Source organism: Osmerus mordax, chromosome 5, assembly GCF_038355195.1.
Source record: "Osmerus mordax isolate fOsmMor3 chromosome 5, fOsmMor3.pri, whole genome shotgun sequence".
Lineage (NCBI taxonomy): Eukaryota > Metazoa > Chordata > Actinopteri > Osmeriformes > Osmeridae > Osmerus > Osmerus mordax.
In genome coordinates, this window is record NC_090054.1 from 8,868,151 (window position 1) to 8,888,705 (window position 20,555).

At 41.3% G+C, this 20,555-nt stretch overlaps 1 protein-coding gene across 1 annotated transcript in view; it reads left to right on the plus strand.

Annotated features, from left to right (window-relative positions):
• tacc2 (transforming, acidic coiled-coil containing protein 2) overlaps positions 1-19,183 on the plus strand; it is a 46,357-nt gene extending 27,174 nt beyond the window's left edge. The window contains exons 6-19 of the mRNA XM_067236602.1: positions 285-345; positions 413-620; positions 1,113-1,156; positions 1,291-1,397; positions 1,569-1,722; positions 2,120-2,260; positions 2,618-2,710; positions 14,624-14,767; positions 14,873-14,949; positions 15,751-15,794; positions 17,442-17,602; positions 17,677-17,783; positions 17,971-18,091; positions 18,239-19,183. Of these exons, the coding sequence (XP_067092703.1) occupies positions 285-345; positions 413-620; positions 1,113-1,156; positions 1,291-1,397; positions 1,569-1,722; positions 2,120-2,260; positions 2,618-2,710; positions 14,624-14,767; positions 14,873-14,949; positions 15,751-15,794; positions 17,442-17,602; positions 17,677-17,783; positions 17,971-18,091; positions 18,239-18,304 (1,528 nt within the window). The 3' untranslated portion in view covers positions 18,305-19,183. The remainder of the gene's footprint in view (positions 1-284; positions 346-412; positions 621-1,112; positions 1,157-1,290; positions 1,398-1,568; positions 1,723-2,119; positions 2,261-2,617; positions 2,711-14,623; positions 14,768-14,872; positions 14,950-15,750; positions 15,795-17,441; positions 17,603-17,676; positions 17,784-17,970; positions 18,092-18,238) is intronic.
• The last annotated feature ends 1,372 nt before the right edge of the window (positions 19,184-20,555 follow it).

Below are 20,555 nucleotides of genomic sequence, written 5' to 3' on the forward strand. Positions count from 1 at the left end.
TACAACCTACTGGTCATTTCCCCATCGAACTAATTAACTTTAACTAATATTTGTATGTATTAAGCTTTTCTCAGTTTTAAAAAACTTTTTGGAGCATTCTACAGTTTTGGGTCCTTTTACCATAAGCAAAAATGTAATGGACATGGAAATGAATTAATGCTCTTCAGAAATGCTCCCAGAGAATAAGACATCTTGTCTGTGTACATATTTTAAATTTTTACATAGGGGAGATTGGGGAGAAACATTGCATTATAATTAAAAAAAACTCTGATCCTTCCTCTCAGTAACACTTTCAGAGTGAAGAGGTCACCGAAAAGATCCCCTATGTCTGATCCATCATCACAGGTAACCCCGTAAACACACACACACATACACACACACACACAAGATCTCTAAATACCCTCTTTTCCAGGAGCCCACTCCGGAGGATGAGCCTCCCTCACCCCCACTCCAGGATGACCATGCCACAGACGAGGAGAAGCTCGCCTCCTCCACCAATCATAAGTGGGCGGCTCTCCATGACGTGGAGTCGGAGCTGACCTCCGATACCCAGGACTTTCCTCAGCCGTCTGACCTTACGTCCTTTGTAAACGAAAACAGTTTGCCTCCCCAGACCCACGGTAATTGGAGGGCAACTTTGTGTCTGAATAACAACTAACCAACACCAGGTCAGAGGTGTGTACAGAGGAAACCAAACTGAACAACTGTTGCAACAGTGCGCCTGTTCGTATATGTAACATATAGTAGCCATTTTTTGTAGTCCAGTTGAACATGCTGCATCAGCATTGATTTGAGCCTGGCGGTGATACCAATATGCTGACCCAGTTCTCTACTGGCCCCTGAACCCACAGAGGCTCTTTCTGGCCTGGATGAACTGAGCCATGGATGGAAAAAGGGCAGCCAGCTAGCAGAGCCTCAGACCTGTCACACCGGCACAACAATAATTTTGATGTCACTTGCCTGTCTCTCAATCTCTCCTATCTTTCTCTTTATTTCTCGCTTTCTTTATCTATCTTTCATTTTCATCTATCTGTTGGTGCTCACTCTCTCTCTCTCTCTCTCTCTCTCTCTCTCTCTCTCTCTCTCTCTCTCTCTCTCTCTCTCTCTCTCAGACTATGAGATTGAGTACATGGAGAAGATTGGTTCTTCCTCACCTGTGAGTATCTACTGCCTGCTACCTGGCCTAGACAGAAAAAGAAAGTAGCCATGATCTTTTTAGAACTTGAAACTTAAAGACAGAGCCTGTGTCAATTTTTTTTGAAGTGAGTTGGTGTCTGTGTGTATTTCTAGCCTCTGTCAGTGAAGAAGCCTTCTCTGTACCTGAAGTTGGAGTCTGTATCAGACAACCTGACAAAGACCTGCTCCCATGGTTCTGAGCCCAACTCACCATGCACAGGGTAGCGCTAGAGGTTTTTTTTTACACAAATTTGAAATTCACATGAAACTGAACGCACAAAATACACACAGCAATGCTTGTTTCACTCCTTAGAATGCTTGTATACATACATGAAAGGTGCAGTTCTATGGGCATATGTAAAGACCTCTGAGAGATCTCTCTCTCTCTGCAGGAGTTTTGAGGAGATGGAGGCCCAGATCACAGCAGGGATGAAGACCCCAGTGCTGAACTCCAGACCTGGTCCAGAGGGTTCTGCTGTAAACAAGGGCAGGAAAAGGGAGAGCCAGGATCTGAGCCGCACACACAGTGCTGACAGAGATGGAGTGGTAAGTTTCACTCTACCACTCATACTAACCTTACCAGCCTAAGTGAACTCAAACATACAGTACACACTGTATGTGACCCATTGTCCGATGTCAGTCGACACATCTGGATGTAACATTTCTTGTGTCTGTCTGTTTTCCATATGACTCTTTATGGTTCACATACCATGCAAAAGTGATTTAGCCACTAGATGGAGACAACATTTCAATCCTCAGACTATCTTGACCTAGTTTAGTTAAATGGCTCTGATACCCAGGCAGAAATGACCAGCGGCACACAGTTGTGATCAATTTCAGCGTAGCTCCAACACTCTCTACCGCCGATGTGCCCAACACTGCTTCGCCAATGTTGACCCCTCCACATTCCTCACCCGATCCCCCCCGTCCTGATACCCTGTAGCCCCCCTCCCAGAGCTTTGTGGAGCCCTTGGCCCAAGCCGCACCCCTGTTAGACAGGCTGCCAGCGAATGACAACCCCCTGCAGTACCTGGAGCCTGACCTGGCAGAGACCAACCCCACAGCCTTCGCCCTCAAACTCCAGGTGTGTAGATACCTTCTGTTCCTTCACACCTGGGCCATCAACCTGCCCCATGCTAGCTTCATAGTACTCCTTGATTTATGTGTCCGTGTATGTGTGTTCACTTTGTTCCCATTTATCATCTTATTCCCATCCTGCTTATTCAGATTATAACATCGACTTGGATTGTTCTCATGCCTTTATTGCTGCCATTTCTTTCCGCTGATATTCCTGTGTCTGAGTGGGTGTCTGGTTAGATCGTGGAATGTGTCCTCAACTTTGGTCTCTGTATGTCTCTTATTTGTTTTCTACCCTGGGCCGCACTCCCCCCCCCCCTCCCTATAACCCCATATGCCCCCACACCTACCCTGTGTGGCCCAGGAGGAGCTGGTGCTTGCTGCTCTGAGGATAGAGGCTCTGCAGGTAGCCCAAAGCATCTCTCAGTGCCCCTCCCTCTCCACTGTAACCCCCCAGGTACTGTGCTGAGTCAGCCTGCACCTGCTGTGTGTGTGAGTGTGCGTGTCTGTCGAATGTCTGGCGGCATTGGGCGTGTCTCAGCCTGCCCTTCCCCTGATTCCTATAATCGCACAATTCCATGTGTGAACCCATGGCCATCTACCCCACATGGTGGCTGTGCAACAACAACAACATATTCAATACCCCCCATTTCTAACATGGCTTTCTGTCTTTAACAACCCCCAAAATACCACCCCAACTCTCCCGGACCCCAAATCCCTGCCACCCCACCACCTTCCTCGCCCGACGACAGTGCCATGCCTTCTCTCTCTAACTCGCCTCATGCATGTTGCTTGTGCAGGAGAGGCTTGGTAAACATTAACGTGACTTGGGACTTATTGCGCTTCACTTTTATGCCCTTTTTAGGCAATAAATCATAATCTGATAAGAACTACTTTCTTAATCTAAACTCTGCCATTTTAGGTAGTGCTGGATGCTGCTCTCCCTGAGCTCCTCATCCCTGGTCACATTCTTGTTTTATAATCTGAGTTTCTAAACCAACTAACAGCACTCATAAAATAATCAGTATAGGTGGTAGTAGTTTTCGGGTTGGTGGTCAGAGTTGTATAACAAGTATTAGGATGAAACCGCGTTCTGGACACTGCCGACTGAAGGATCAACTAGCTCATCGACTGAATAACAAAGTTCTCAATCTAGGTTGCCATGTTTTCAAACCAGCCGGTGCGATATAGATACATCTCCCATCTTCTCTATGTTCTCCTACATCTCATGCTTGTCTCGCATGCTCCACAGTCTCTCCTCAAGAAGCCCAGTTTACGAAGGTGGAATCTCAACAGTATACCCCTAGTCAAAGTAAGAGGTGTACAATCCCTACCGCCCTATAGATATGACCATTCCCATCCTGTGCTAATCCAACTACAAGCTACACCAATTCGCAAAATGTATGTGGTCTATAGCTTGGAGACGTCCTAGTGCCACTTCCCTACTTATTCTCTCACTCTGTATCTCTCGTTTCTAAGACTCTCCCTTTACAGCTGCTGTCCCTCAGTCTCCTGCTGTTCTACTTTCTTATGACATTCCTTACATCTTCCATTGTTGCATTTGATTAGTTTGGTTCATACTGGGCAGAGAGCCCACAACAACACAAAGTTGTTGGAAAGCACATTTTATCTTTGTCTCCATGTTCCCTTGGCCTCTTTTACTGCCATAGATTGATGAAGCATTAACATTTTTGGGTTTTAATGGAAACTGTTGGCAAGTGTGTCCAGACAAAGGCCCAGCCCTCAACTGTGCAGTTGGATCCTATTCCATCTGTTTTGGGGGATTGTACTTGAGCTGCTGCACATACGCACATTCATTACTGAAACACCACTCTTATGTCACACTAAAGATCCACACACACCACACACTGAGCAATGAGAATTTGGGGTAATTCGATTTTTAGGGCATCCCCCAGGGATTGTCGAGAATAGATGAAGACAAAGGGTTTAGTATGCCTTAGTAGTGACTCATACCCAGCCAAGCAGTTTAACCTGGTTTGAGATTAGTCTTTCTCTATGTTCTGGACAAAGCCTCTGTTCCGCAAGGTACGGTCAGGCTCACACAGTAACGGTCCTTTGCTGTGGCAAAGAGCCTACAGTAAAATGAGTGATCAGAATAATGGCATTAGTGGTGATAAATACTGTAGCCAGCCCCAACACCTCTCTGTATGACCCCTGTATTAGAGCTTCATTAGTCTCCTTCACCCCCACCACGCTCAGATTCAATCAAATCATCCCTTAATCCCTCCTCCTTCCTAGGAGTTAATAATCCCTACCAGAGACAATTTTAGGGCCTCAAAAAGTAAATCATGCTTTAATAGTAGAACTGAGTGAGGACACAGAAAGTATCTCCAGCCAAATGAACTGTTCACAGCTCAACAAGTAATATAGCTGGGGAGACTATGGTATTGTTTGGATCCTATTGAAACATATTTTAGCAAAGGAGAACTTTAAGCACATACATATTTCAATGCATTTCGGTCGCTGTTTAAACAATCAGCTGTAATGTGTGACGCACTGTCTAACCCACCAACATTAACACTCCTCAGTCTTTGCTGCCCACCCCCTCTCTCCCTGTCTATACAATGTGATGCAGCATGTCTCTATCAGTGTTGAGTAGTACAGTTGGGTTACAGTACTGTAACTCCATTACTTTTGGCGGTAACTACCCTTACAAAAAAGAAGTATACTATAAGTATACTAAAATATGGATAGTACACTTTTAGTTCACTTTTGATATACTTTTAAGAAGTATACTTAGAAAATAGTTCACTTTTGATATACTTTTACATTACATTACATTTATTCATTTAGCAGACGCTTTTATCCAAAGCGACTTCCAAGAGAGAGCTTTACAAAGTGCATAGGTCACTGATCATAACAACAAGATAGCCAAAAAACATCGCGAGTAGCCAAAACATGAAGCACACATTGTGAACAACCAAAGTAAGTGCCAAAGGGAAGAACCATAAGAGCATGTAGTTAAACAAGTCACTTTTAAGTATGCTTTGAAAATAGTTCACTTTTGAAAGAAGTATACCTGGAAAATAGTTCACTTCTGATGTACTTTTAAGTATGCTTTGAAAATAGTTCACTTTTGATATACTTTTAAGAAGTATGCTTAGAAACAGAAAATGGTATACATTTCTTCTGGAGTAGGATGTATGTTTTCTATTATTATACAGCAAAACAGTCAAAAATATAGCTGCAAGCAGCAATGAAGGGGCCAAGCAGCATTCAATATGGAAATTCAGTAGCTAAAGAAGCAAAGCAAAACCTTTAATAAAAAACATTTGCTTTTTTTAAATCGCAGCATACTTTTCGGCAACGCGGTAGCGCTACCCCAAAACTTTCGATTACCTTCACGGCGTTGCGCAAAAGACGTACACGAGTTTTGTAACGATAAGCGTTTGGTAAATATGTCATTTTGAGACAAAATGCACTGGCTAGATGTAGCAGCGTTATATCTCCAAAGCACAATGAATCCGCTCCTCCTTGACTATAAATCCCCTGACAGTGAAACGTTATCGTTACCGTTGTGATTATACTGCTAGACAGCTACTGTGGTGTACCTGGCTTCGCTAAACAGCTGATCCGGTATCAAGACTTGCTTGATGACTGTGGCTGGGTTCGATCCTACAAACTTGCGTTTCAAAGGAGCCCATCTTATCCCAGTGAGCTATTCTTGCTGCTTGGAAATGCTGTGTTCGGTTACTTTAGAAAAAAAAGGAAGCCGTTTCTCCCGTGGCAAACTTTGTCAGATTTGACCCAAGTATAAACAGCTGTAATTCAGTCATATTTTGACATATCAAGGTGATTGTGGTGGGAAGATGATTCAACTTTATCGTTACCATTATGATTATACTGCCAGACAGCTACTGTGGCGTACCTGGCTTCGCTAAACAGATAATCCAGTATCACGACATGCTTGATGACTGTGGCTGAATTCGATCCTAGGACCTTACGTTTCAAAGGAGCCCGTCTTATCCCAGTGAGCTATTCTCGCTACTGGGAAACACCGCGTTTGGTTAATTTATTAAAAAAATGACGTGGCGAGCTTTGTCAGATTTGACTCAAGTATAAACAGCTGTAATTCAGTCATATTTTGACATATCAAGGTGATTGTGGTAGGAAGATGATTAGATGACATGCTCGCGATGACATTTCCAAAGTTTCGTCTCCATACGGTAAACCGTCGCAGAGACAAGGCCTCACGTCCGCTATGGCGTGCTCTTTGTCAAAATCGTTTGCGTGTACCTCGTGAACGGTTTGACTTATCGCTACCATTTTGATAACTTTTTGTCGGCATGGTCTGAAGATGATCTCTTACGCTGCGTTCACACTGCAGCGTTTTTTAACGCTCTGCATCGCTTGCCTTCCCACAGTACACCACGCTCGGGCGCGTGTTAGACAAGTTAATACAGAGTTGTAGTTCTTGAAGGATTCTGAATATTTGTGTCTATTCCAATATGTAATGATGGTATTCAATGACACAAATCTGTGTTCTAGAAAGAGTGGTCTGGAGTCGCAGAGGTCCGATAATATCAGCTTTAATGCAGCAGTTGGAAATCAACAAGTACAGAGCTCTGGGGCTGTCTACGTTTCCCTACCCGCAACAGAGTTTGGGCTGGTTCACGAAGTCCAACTGGCTATCTTTCCCTCCCCAGCATATAATATACAGTGCAATTAAAACAGAAAGATGAAAAGAGGGTTGAGCTTGTTCTCTCGTGCATCAGGGAGTTGTTCTTGCCTCCGCGTCCCACCTGCTCGGGTGCCATCTCCACCCAGATTCAAGGTTGTTTCTGAAAATGAAAAGATAGAGACACAAAGAACAGCCTGCTTCCCACACTCAGTGTGAGACCCAATGTTTAAGCCTGAGCACACTTCTAAGTTCATAACTTTAATAAGCACAATGCATAACTTTAATAAGCACAATATATTCTTTATTCTCTAAGGTCACTGTTGTAGTCATGGCCAAGCGTGCAGATTTGGGTTCATGTACTCACAATATCGATCAAAATACCACTTTTACACAACATTTATGTAAGTGCTAGATTACAGTAGAATACATGTTACGCCACCGGTCACTCAACCAGTCGTTTGTAGGCTGGGCTAGCGAGCTAGCAGTGGCACAGAACAGTCACGTAATGTGACGAGACTGAATTTAAAAGTAGGCTATAAAAACACACTACGAACAATGCAGTGCTGCAGTGTGAACGCACTGTTACAATTTTCATGAAAATCGGAGCAACGGCCTAGGAGGAGTTTGAAAAAGTTGGCATTTCTTAAAATACAAATGACGGAAAAACCTTCGGGACGACAGTGACACCATAGAGTTCAGTCGAATCGTCTGCGTCTAAGGAATCCGATGAAACCTCACTTAAGAAAAACGGTCTCATGGTTCAAAAGTTATGGGCGTAAACACACCTCCAACTTTGACGCCTTGGTGGCGCTATAGTGCTTCAGGGATTAACATGAAACTTGGTGACAATAATCAAGAGACCGTTCCAAATCAGTATGCCAAATTTCAAAACTTCGCACAAATCGCTATGCATAATAATAATAATAAATATAGCTGCAAGCAGCGATGCGGGTTCCTCCGCAAAATGGCAAAATATTATAAACATGTAATGTATAATTAATCTATGGCATTGCATACCATATCATTGTTGTTGAAACGTTTTCCATATGCATATATAATTATAATATTTTGAAGACTGAAACTCAAATGACTCAAAGATTATAAATGTGACCATTCATTAAATCTAAGGTGGAATGAAAACACCGCGCTAGTGGTTGTTTTGATTTCATTCTGCGAGTTTAGAAGTACAACAAGTGAGAAAATGACTGTGGTAATTGTTAAACAATGTCAATGCTGTTGCTGTATTTGGCTGTTCATTGAGATTGGGGAACAAAAAGTTGTCCACAATCAAGATATGTAAATTTCCTATAAAAACAAGACACGGGGATGACCTGGTTTAGCCTGGCTGCCAGCCCAACTTCTCCCCGCCCACAAAAGAATTTGGTCGGGAAGTTGGGTCTGGAGGGTTTCGTATTGGGAACAACTACATAAAACCAGGATCTGGACGGACCAATGAAATTGCCAGGGCGGGCTTTATACGATGATGGACAGATGATCAACAGTAACGTAATCAACAACGTCACGAAAGAGCCCTTGGGTTGAATTCGTTTTCAACAAACAACATATTACGTTGCTCTGATTGGTTGTAGGTCTATCCAATTGAGCGAAGAGGCATTTGTTTTACGAGTTCGGTTGAAACAGGCCCCGTAGTCACAGCCCAACGGAGAGTTTTCAGACTCATATTCTGACTAGAATTATGAGTATGACAACGTCAGGCTAGACCTGGTTGCTGCTGTAAAGAATATATTACTCATAGTGCTTAGATTAGGTTGTTTGGGGTGCCATAACTCAACATAAGTCATGGAAGAGAATTTCAAATCATGCCTAGCATCAGTTGCCGTGTGTCCTAGCTTAGGTCACTGAAATAATTTGCGCAACAGGCAAGGGGTCCACCTCAATAATCAATATACTTCATTAGAGCTAACTCAGTTGTGAATCTAACACTACCATGTGTAGCTAGCTACTGTGGTGAACCTGGCTTGTGTTGCAGTGGTTTACACAGTCTCGCTAAACAGATGTGTTGTGATGGGCTCAAATAAACACGCATTGCTATGTTTTACAACCGGAGGATTTATCGGGAGACTAGAAACCGTTTGGTCAGAATAAAAAATAAAAAACTATGCTTCTGACTGGTATTGAACCTTGATTACCAGCACAACATCTCAGCCAATTGAGCCATTCCCAGGCATGGAATACACAAAGTTCAATAACTGGATAATTAAAAAAAGCTGTTTCTCCAATGGCGAGCATTGTCAGATTTGGTCCAAGTTCAAACAGCTGTAATTCAGTCATATTTTGACATATCAAGGTGAAACTTTGCATGGTACTTCAGAGGCATGTCACCTTAAAGCTTATTAGGTTTGAACCATCCTTCAAAAATACATTTGATTTAGTGACACAAACATATTGAGGCAATGTGGACATTTACATAAATACACCCATTTCAGCCATTTTGTACTTGATTCAATTGCCTTAAGTAACGTTTTTAAATACGTCAATGATACATATCTGTACCAAATTTCAAGTCAATTTCACCTTTGGTTCAAGAGAAGAGGAATTTTGAAGGTTTTCCCAAATTATCACAGTACAGGAAGATCCATCATGGCGGACCTTATGGGTCCTTGAGGCTTTTTTGTTCCTCATGAAAAATGAGGCATGCACACAAAGTGTCAGAAGAATTGGAGCAATGGGGTGGAAATGCCATCACTTTAAAAATCGGACTTTTGGGCGTGGCCTGTGGCGCCCCCTATGGTCCGATGTGGCCCATATTTGGTGTGGGGGTACCCACTTGGATGTAGTATCAATGTGCCAAATTAGAAAATTTATGACCAGGGACTTTTTGAGATATTGGGGCGCAAGGAGAAGAAAAATAATAAATATAGCTGCAAGCAGCGATGCGGGTTCCTCCGCAAAATGGCAAAATATTATAAACATGTACACTGTATAAGATCGGGAGTTGGACAACAAGGGAGCAAAACTACTTCATGTTTGGCCAACAACAGGCTGAGTGGGGATTTGAACTCATGAGCATAAGGTCACAAGTCAGTCTCTCTATCCTCTCTGCTACACACGAACTGTTGAGATTGTATGAAGTAAAAGGGCAGAGTATTAGCTTTGGTCAGCTTTGGGACAAAGGTTAAGAAACGGTTGACATTTCAAGGTGAAATTGCATGAAATTGTGCATGGTATTTCAGAATGATGTCATCCTGTTTAACTAAACAGATAATCAAAATTATGACAGGCCAAAAGATAATGGCTGGAATCCAACCAACTACCTTATACTTTACAGGTCACCATGCCAGCCCATTGAGCTATTCTCAGTGTTGAATATTGTCATGTTCAGTTACTGTATAAAAAAGTAAGCTGTTTCTCCTGTGGTAAGCGTTGTTAGATTCAGCCAACGTTGAAACAGCTTTAATTCAATCATATTTTGACATACCAAGGTGAAATTGTTTGTGGTACTTCAGAAATATGTCATCCTGTTGAACTTAACAGATAATCAAAACTATGACAGGCCAAACGACTATGGGTGGATTCCAACCTACGACCTTATACTTTACAGGTCAACATCCCAGCCCATTGAGCTATTCTCAGTGTTGAATATTGTCATGTTCAGTTACTGTATAAAAAAGTAAGCTGTTTCTCCTCTGGTAAGCGTTGTTAGATTCAGCCTAAGTTGAAACTGCTTGTACATTTCCTATAAAAACGGACAACGGGATGACTGGTTGCTGCTGTAAAGAATAACTTTCTCATCGTTTTTTTAAACAGGTTGTTTGGAGTGCCATAACTTGTCATGGAAGGGAATTTTAAATCATGCCTAGCATTAGTGGGAATGTGTCCTGGCTTAGGTTACTGAAATGAATTTGTGCAACAGGCAAGGGATCCACCTGAACAACCAATTTACTTCATTAGAGTTATCTCTACCATGCGTAGACTACAAGTAGTTAGATACTGTGGTGAACCTGGCTTGTTTTGCAGTGGTTTACACAGTCTCGCTAAACAGATGATCAGAGTGTTGTGATGGGCTCAAATAAACACGCATTGCTATGTTTTTACAACCGGAGGATTGATCGGAAGACTAGAAACCATTTTGTCAGAATAAAAAATTAAAAACTATGCCTCTGACTGGTTTTGAACCTACAACCCTTTGCTTACCAGCACAACATCTCAGCCAATTGAGACATTCCCAGACAGGGATTACACAAAACTGGATAATTAAAAAAGCTGTTTCTCCAATGGCGAGCATTGTCAGATTTGGTCCAAGTTCAAACAGCTGTAATTCAGTCATATTTCAACATATCAAGGTGAAACCTCTGCATGGGACTTCAGGGGCATGTCACCTTAAAGCCTATTAGGTTTGAACCATCCTTCAAAAATACATTTGATTTAGTGACACAAACATATTGAGGCAATGTGTACATTTACATAAATACACCCATTTCAGCCATTTTGTACTTGATTCAATTGCCTTAAGTAACGTTTTTAAATACGTCAATGATAAATATATGTACCAAATTTCAAGTCAATTTCCCCTTTGGTTCAAGAGAAGAGGAATTTTGAAGGTTTTCCCAAATTATCACAGTACAGGAAAATCCATCATGGCGGACCTTATGGGTCCTTGAGGCTTTTTTGTTCCTCGTGAAAAATGAGGCATGCACACCAAGTTTCAGAAGAATTGGAGCAATGGGGTGGAAATGCCATCACTTTGAAAATCTGACTTTTGGGCGTGGCCTGTGGCGCCCCCTATGGTCCGATGTGGCCCATATTTGGTGTGGGGGTACCCACTTAGATGTAGTATCAATGTGCCAAATTAGAAAATTTATGACCAGGGACCTTTTGAGATATTGGGGCGCAAGGAGAAGAAAAATAATAATAATAAGAATACCAACAATAACAATAGGTTCCCTCCTACCGGAGGAACCTAATAATACGAATACCAACAATAACAATAGGTTCCCTCCTACCGGAGGAACCTAATAATAAGAATACCAACAATAACAATAGGTTCCCTCCTACCGGAGGAACCTAATAATAATACAACTAACAAAAACAATAGGTGCCACAGCAGCTTTGCTGCTGCTTGGCCCCTAATAATTTTAAAGTACATTGCAGGTTACATTTTTTAGATCCATCTCATTCTAATTATTCATGTATATGAAAATCTATTATGCATTGCACATTGAATCTTTTTTGGTACTGAAGCTGTAACCTTAATTACTGCCAAAACATTCTGAAGCCCTATAATCTTATACTAATAATTATCAATTGGAGTATTAATGGAAAAAACGAAAAAGCTACTTGAGAAAGAAGCAGACAGAAGGGTTGCATTATGCATTTGAATGTTATACTGTCAAACTGACTGAAGAACGAAATAACGACGTGAAAAAATGAAGATAGCGTGGCTCATTGGCTGGTAAATTCCCATGATGCAAGGCGGTAAATAGTGTTCAAATTTGCTGATAAGTTTGCCGTTTGTTCGAAATACAAATATAACTTCATGAATTTCGTTTTTTAAATGTGTCTGCTTAGAATGTAGTGTTTTGTTGCGTGGTCATTGTTGTGGTGGTTTACCATTGTAACCATGAGTTACGTTTCATAAGAAGAGCTGGATTCTTCAAATGTTAACGCTTCCGCAGTGAATTGCTTCTTTCAGCTAAGAAACTGCAGTGTAAATTTGCAAGGGCCCCCGTTCTTGCTAAGTGACTTATAATCTGAGGTGTTTGAGGGGCTCCTAAACAGTATAATATATTACTAAGTAAGATTTAATTTAATAAGTTTACTTATTGAAGTACTTACATTAATTGAAAGTGATCTTAAAAGTATTGCGAAGTATACTTTGAGGCTCTTTAGGAAATATACTTCATGAACTGAAAGTGCACTACACAGGTTACTTTAGAGTATTCCAAGGTATACTTTTAAGTACTTTGGGAAGTATACTTTATGAACTGAAAGTTTACATTTACATTTTAGTCATTTAGCAGACGCTCTTATCCAGAGCGACTTACAGTAAGTACAGGGACATTCTCCCGAGGCAAGTAGGGTGAAGTGCCTTGCCCAAGGACACAACGTCATTGGCAGAGCCAGGGATCGAACCAGCAACCTTCTGATTACTAGCCTGATTCTTTAACCGCTCAGCCACCTGACTCCCCAAAGGTCACTACACAGGTTACTGAGTATTCCAAGGTATATTTTGAATTACTTTAGGAAGTATACTTGATGAACTGGAAGTGCACTACACAGGCTACTTTACAGTATTCAAAATTAAACCTTGAAATACACTATAAGTGTACTTTAAAGTGTACTAAGTGACCTAAAAAGTGGGCCAATTCAGTTTACTTAGTAAAAAAATAGTAAATAAGTACAAAAATAGTATATAAATAAGTACAAAAATAGTATATAAATAAGTACATTGCTAGTATACTTTAAGTAACACGATAATAGTATACTTTTATACTAAGTATACTTACAAAATAAACTTGAAGTATACTTCTTTTTTGTAAAGGTATAGTAATGTAACTAATTACTTTTTTCAATTAAATAACGCAGTTACATTACTGAAATTTAAATGGGCTCGTTACTCGTTACTTTTTTCTTGCATGAATTCCCCAATTTCCTGTTTTTAATCTAATTTAAACAAGTTTACGGCAACGCAGTGTATGAATGAATCATTCAGCACTTTAGACTAGCTCACACAATGGCCGACAGTTCGGACCATGCAAGATTTTTGTCATGGAAATATCAACATTATTTTTCCCTTGTCCAGATCAAGGATAAAAATATACTGGTTAGTTGTAGTTTGTTTGCAGGGGCGAGAACTTTATCCACTGCGAAGAATAGTAATTATAATCTTCACAAGCACCTAGTAAAAGAACACACTTCTACAAAGCTAATTGTAAAAGAACCCAGTGCTAGCTCCGCTGATCAAGCAGTCGGAGCCACTTCATCAAAACAGCCGAGGCTTGATTTTAAACAGAAGTATTTCCAGTCTCTAAGCCAGGCAGAACTAAACAGACTGATTGCCAGGTATGTTGTCAAGACATGCAACCTATGTCAACAGTTGAGTTTGTTGCCTTCAGGCAACTAACTAGCAACATACAATGATATAACATTTGTTTGTCCCACACTGTGCCATTGCAACACTAAAATATTATAACTATATGTGTGCGTTAATTTGATAATAGAAGCAGGAATTAAAAGTAACGCAAACGTTACTTTCCCTTGTAACTAATTACTTTTCTATGCAGTAAGTAGTAAAGTAATGCAGTTACTTCTGAAATAAGTAACTAGTAACTGTAACTAATTACTAATTTTCGGTAACGTTCCCAACACTGGTCTCTATAGAAGTCCAGCCATTCTTCCCTTCCCCTATGCAAATATGCTTGGACCCAAATACAGTCAAGCTATTCAGACAAGCAGATCGTCTTAGCCAATCACAGGGAAACAACAATAGCACCTATGTAGGCTCCATCCAATCACACCCTGCTGTATCTTCAGGAACATCCTCCACAGCCTGCCTCATCTGCATACTTGGATTGTGGTGTGGCATCTACTCTACCTTACTGACTGTAATGCTGCCTAGTGGTTTGGTGGCCATGATGGCTTTTGAATTATAGACATGGGTCAAATTCAGACAAATATTTGGTTTAAATTTGCTGAAATGTGCAATGTGCAGATTATGATAGCAGGTCTAACAATTGTGTATGTGTGTGGCCTGGCTCTTTGCAACAGCAGAGGGAGAGAGAGGTAGCATCTCCCAGAGAGAGTTCAGTGTCTGAGGGCTCGCTCTACACCAGCCGGCCAGCCTACACCCAGCAGGAGAGCCCCTACCTGCCCCGAGACCTTGACCAGTCCCTCGGCATTGCACGGGAAGAGGTAAACACACACATAAACACACCCACACACACACACACATTTTTACTTTACATTACATGCATTATATGCAGTGCAGTTCCAAACAGTGATTTATTGTTGCCACAGATTGTGACAAAAGAAAAGGAGGTGTTGGAGTGGCAGAGGAAGTATGAAGAGAGTCATCAGGAAGTGGTGGAGATGAGGTGAGATTAAAGTAATCAATCATGTTGCATGTACTTGACCACCATCGGACCACATATTTAGTGTTTTATGTTTCAGATGTCTCTCATTTGTTTGCTTTTGTATGCATCTGTGTGTACATGTGCTTGTTTGAGCATTTACATGTGTGCGAATGACGGCTCATAATAACCTCAGATGATGCATCACAGTGACATCATCATGGAAAGGTCTCCACCCATCAAGTAGCTGGTGAGCTAGGGAATTGGGGAGTGGTGTTGGGAAGAGGAGGAGAGGGAAAGGAAGAGGAGGGGAGCAGAGTGGAGGAAAGCAAAGGGGGGTTGAAGGGAGTTAAGGAAGCAGAGGGGAGAGGCTGGGAGAGGAGGAGAGAAGATGATGGACTAGGGGAGTGGAGGTTTGGTGGTCCATCTGGCTACGGCCTAGTTAGTGTGGATAAGATAGAAGCTTACTGCATTAGCCTGATTGGGTACAGGATAAGGAGCCTGTAAGAGGCTAAGGGGAAGGAACTGCTAATCCAGTTGCTTAACTCTATGGTAACCTGCTTTTCCCAAAACAAGTACTCCCTCCCTCCTGCAGCCCACCGAGCTGGTGACTGTTAGGGGATCTCCTGCCTGTAGGAAGCCACTCACTCAGCTTGGAAAAACAAAGCTGGACAGACTTAGTCCCAGCCTAAAGATAGTTATATTACTCACCTCTGTTACAGCACTGTGTGATCTCCTTTGCCAGATAGCATGGTTTATTGCAGCATCTGCCAATAATCTGTTAACCAACATTTTGTTAATATTAATGTGAACTCTGTTTGTTAGGAGAATCGTTGCAGAGTATGAGAAGACTATTGCACAGATGATAGGTGAGTGGTGAGATTCTGAAACATGCTATAACTTGTTTCTCAGCGTTTCAGTCACTATCTCTTTTTAGACACACACCCTTCATCCACTTAACCCACTCCCCCTCTGCCTTTCACAACATGTTGATTGTTTGCAAGTGAAGAAAAAGCATACACCTTGCTTGACGCTCCTCAGTAGCCCTTACTTGAGAGTTTGTTGTGTCTAATTTATTCTCTTTTATCTGTTTGCCTATTTTGTTCAAATGGTTGGATGGTATTGCATAGTGATGAAATTGAAAATATCCTCATATTAAATTTCTTGTGCCACATATAATTTCAAACCCACATGGCATTATCTTCAGCACATCCTGTTGCCCTCACTCAATGACATGTCTTTCTCCGTCAGTCTCTCCTGTCTCTTTATCTCGTTATTGCACTCTTTTTCTTTTATTTCTACCTCTACTTCTGTTCCAGAACAAATCATTCTGCTGCTCTCTGGCACCACTCCCTGTTCATATTTTGAATTCTGAGTGCTCCTCCTCAGTCTCTGACTTCTGTCTAACACACAGCTTTGTCACACAAGTCCTCCCAGCTTGATTTAACACAGTCCCTTCTTTTCTGTTCTGCTCTCATTGTTGCCCCTTACTCTTTGACACCCCCCTATCAGGCATGCCAGGTAAGTAGCACATACTCTTATGTATTTTGTGTCAGCACATCTCTGTCCATCAGAGAGAGAGTGAGCGAGAGAGAGTGAGACACTAAAGCCCAATTTATACTTGGGTCGCAGACACTTTTGAAAAGGTCGCCGACAGAAATGACGTCTCGGTCGACACTTTTAACCGTCGCTTAGAAGTGTCGCCTACCAGGAGAAATTTCAACTGGCGCGGATGTCGTCACATAGTGAAAAATAAAAATTGTCAGTTTCTCCGATTGATCACCTAGGCTACAGAGCGTTAACAATGTAACCATAGCTATGAATGTAACGGTAAAATGATTCTGTTTACGTCACGCGAACCTTGAGCACAGGCGACTGTTTTGAAGTATAAATGCAGCAGCCTGAGCGACACTTTTTTTTTTTCATCGGCGACCATTTCAAAAGTGTCCGCGACCGAAGTATAAATTAAGCTTAATAACTGCATAACTCTCCTCTACCTGTTACATATCTGTGACATCTCTGCATTTTTGTCTTTCACTTGTGAGAAACTTGCTTCTGATCTTATCAGCCCTCCCCTTTGGTTCTAAGGTAATAAGTCAGTTAGTAGGTGTTAGAGAGTTAAGCAGAATTCTCTTCCTAAACTGGAATGGAAAATATATCTTAAGGGGATCGAGGGTTGTAACAGACAATAGCCCTTGACAGTATGTTGACACCTCCAAATAGTCTTTTGGTCTCTAGTTTCTCTCATAGTTCTGTGTTCTGTCTGCATGCTTCACATGGAAACTTGTGGATCAATAAAACTCTCATGCAGAGGTCAATAGCTGGGTCCCCATCTACTCAGTTTAGTGAAGTTGTTTAAAGAGTGTATGTGTACAGTGTGTGTTTGTTTATGTGATTATTATAGTTGGTGCACACAATAGTCTGTGAGCACATAGTGTGTGTCCTGTATGTGTGCATTAGTGAAGTTCCAGGACTGCAATCTAAACTGTGTGTGTGTGTGTGTGTCTTTTCATCAGAGGATGAGCAGAAGGAAAAGTCATTGTCTCACCACACTATCCAGCAGTTGATCGTAGAGAAGGACCAGGCTTTGGCAGACCTCAACTCAGTGGAGAAGTCACTGGCCGATCTTTTCCGCCGCTACGAGAAGATGAAAGACGTGCTGGAGGGCTTCCGCAAGGTGGGCCATGCCATTCACACACAAGCACACATACATAGGTACAGTATTTGATCAATGTGTGTGTGTGTTTTCAGAATGAAGAGGTTCTGAAAAAGTGTGCCCAGGAGTACCTGTCACGGGTCCGTAAGGAGGAGCAGCGCTACCAGGCACTCAAGATCCATGCTGAGGAGAAACTTGACAAGTTAGTCCACACTGAGAATAAATGCGCAGTCCAATGACAGTGAATACAACAGTTCCAAGTGTGCAAACTCTTGAGAATCTAACTAAAAATAGCTACCTTCCTATGTGGAAGTCTTTTCAAAAACCCTTTCAATCGCCTAGTCCGTGAAGGTGATTAGATGTAACTGATAATGTGTGTGTCTTTGCAGGGCCAATACAGACATAGCCCAGGTGAGGACTAAAGCCAAGCAAGAGCAGGCAGCCTACCAGGCCAGTCTGAGGAAAGAGCAGATGAAGGTGGACTCCCTAGAACGTACGCTGGAGCAGAAGGTCAGACACGATGGAACCTTGCATTAGCAAATCTTGTAGATACACCATATCATCAACATGACTTTAATGCTAAATACTAACTACAGAAAATATCCTATTGTAGTCAATGATGGATGGTGACTTCCTGATTGTGTCTCTCCTGTCTAGAACAAAGAGATTGAGGAGCTAACGAAGATCTGTGACGAGCTGATCGCCAAGATGGGAAAGAGCTAGCAGCACTGCTGTTTCTGTGTTCTGTGTAGTCATCCTAGGAGAGAAGATGACAGGAGGAAAAGGGGAACGAAAGAAGAGAGAGATTACATGAATGCCTCTTTGGATAGATGGACATCTCTGGCCAGAGCGATCTCTTGACTTTCTCCCTGTATAGTACAGTACCCTACCCACTGGAATGACTTCACTGTTCACCCTGAACATTTTGATGTGTAAATGTGTATACGTTTCCTGTATCAGGGGTCAGTGAAAGGTTTTAGAAACGTATTCCATATCGTAAAAGAGACTGTGTGAGAGAAAGAAAGTGTGAGTGAGTTACTTAAAAAAATATATATATGTAAGAGTTTTATGTTGATGAGTTGATAAGAATTATGTTGCCATGACAGCCACTGAGGGGAACGACTGTTTATCCACCTTACTGTATCTTAGAGAAAAGGAAAGACTTGTGAAAAAACTGAGAGATAGTGTGTACATACAGTATATGGCACATTTAGACTTATCAATGTTCAGTTGCCAAAAGGTACTGTACACCTTATCCCAGAATAACTGCATGTGGAAGTGGATGGATAGTTCCTTTTGTATATTATGCAGATAAAAAGTACACACCTGCATTTTTTATACAATTTACTGTTAGTTCAAACAGCTTTCCTTGTGTAATCTTGTAGATAGTTGATGTGAATTTAATGTCATAGCTACCTTAAATTTTATTTTGATATATAACTAAACTAATTGTCAGTTAAGATTGCAGGGTAATTTACTTTTTGATCAATTTGTTCTAGTCCTGCTATGGTTGGCGTGTCTCACTGAGAGGGTTGAGTCCACAGTGCACAGCTACACTGCACAGCATCTGCTTACAAAGTGCAATAAAAATTGCAATACACATACCGTTGTTACTCATCGTCTTTTTTGCATTGCTCAACACAACATAAATCAAGCCCTCAGATCCGATATCATACCTCACCAATGATATTACACACAGGTTCATAGGAACAAAGGTTGTAGACAGATAATAACAGTAACAGGCATTGCTTGTGTGAAAAAAGAGTCGAGCATAGTTTTCCTGTCGTATGATGAGGCCTTTGAGAGGTAAAAGCATGGGTTAGCATAAAATAGGCCAATCCCAATGGTATAAAACACTAACCTAAAGATATTATGTTAAACAATAAGCTATTATAAGCTATTAATATCACTACTGCTAATAATCTTAAAACAGCCAATGCTAATGTCGTCTAAAACTAAATTGGCTCCCCCAGCCTACTTTATGTAAAATACTGTTTCAGAGGCTTTTCCACTCTGACCAGAATACAGTTCTCTGAAAAACAATGACTACATATTGTGGTCAAATTTAAAGATATTGAACATCTAGTGTTCAAATGTAAAATGTAGGGTGAATTCAAGTATATTTGGACATCAGGTAATTTACATTTACATTTAGTCATTTAGCAGACGCTCTTATCCAGAGCGACTTACAGTAAGTACAGGGACATTCCCCCCGAAGCAAGTAGGGTGAAGTGCCTTGCCCAAGGACACAACGTCAATTGACACTGCCAGGAATCGAACCAGCAACCTTCGGATTACTAGCCCAATTCCCTCACCGCTCAGCCATCTGACTCCCAATTTGGGACAGCATAAGGAAAAAGCGTTTTACTTAGCCTTGAACAGGCTATGGTAAAGTTAGGGGTGCTAATACATTGCTTAGGAAGCATAACTAAAGTCACGTGATATAACGTAGGTGACATCACACAAGGGGGTCTGGTCAGCATCAAACAGGAAGTTGACCCCGAAAATCAAGAGGTGAGAAGAATAACGTGCTTTATGATGATTTTAATATAAGGCTGTAAAATGAATAGGCTCAATTTAATGTGGACACCAATGTTGAGCAAATATGTGTATGTAATATATATACACATAAATATGTGTGATGTAATAGTGTACTAAAATAAAAATAAACATTTTTGAAATTATGTTTATATTAATTTAATTTGAACATTTTCTTGGTGTCCCAAATTACCAAACATGGTGTGGTAAATTGGGACAGCATGTTTCAGGTAATTTGGGACAACATTTTTAGGGTATAAAATGAAATGTGTCAATAGTTTACTCATAAATAACCTGATTAAAAGTGAAAAAGTCACATTTATAACAACACAAAACCTAAGTGATGTATCCTAGGAAACTTTTGCAGAAGGAATTAGAGGCTAACCATCAGAGATGTGTGTAGTGGGCCTTGTAATTTGGGTCAGATTATTTTATG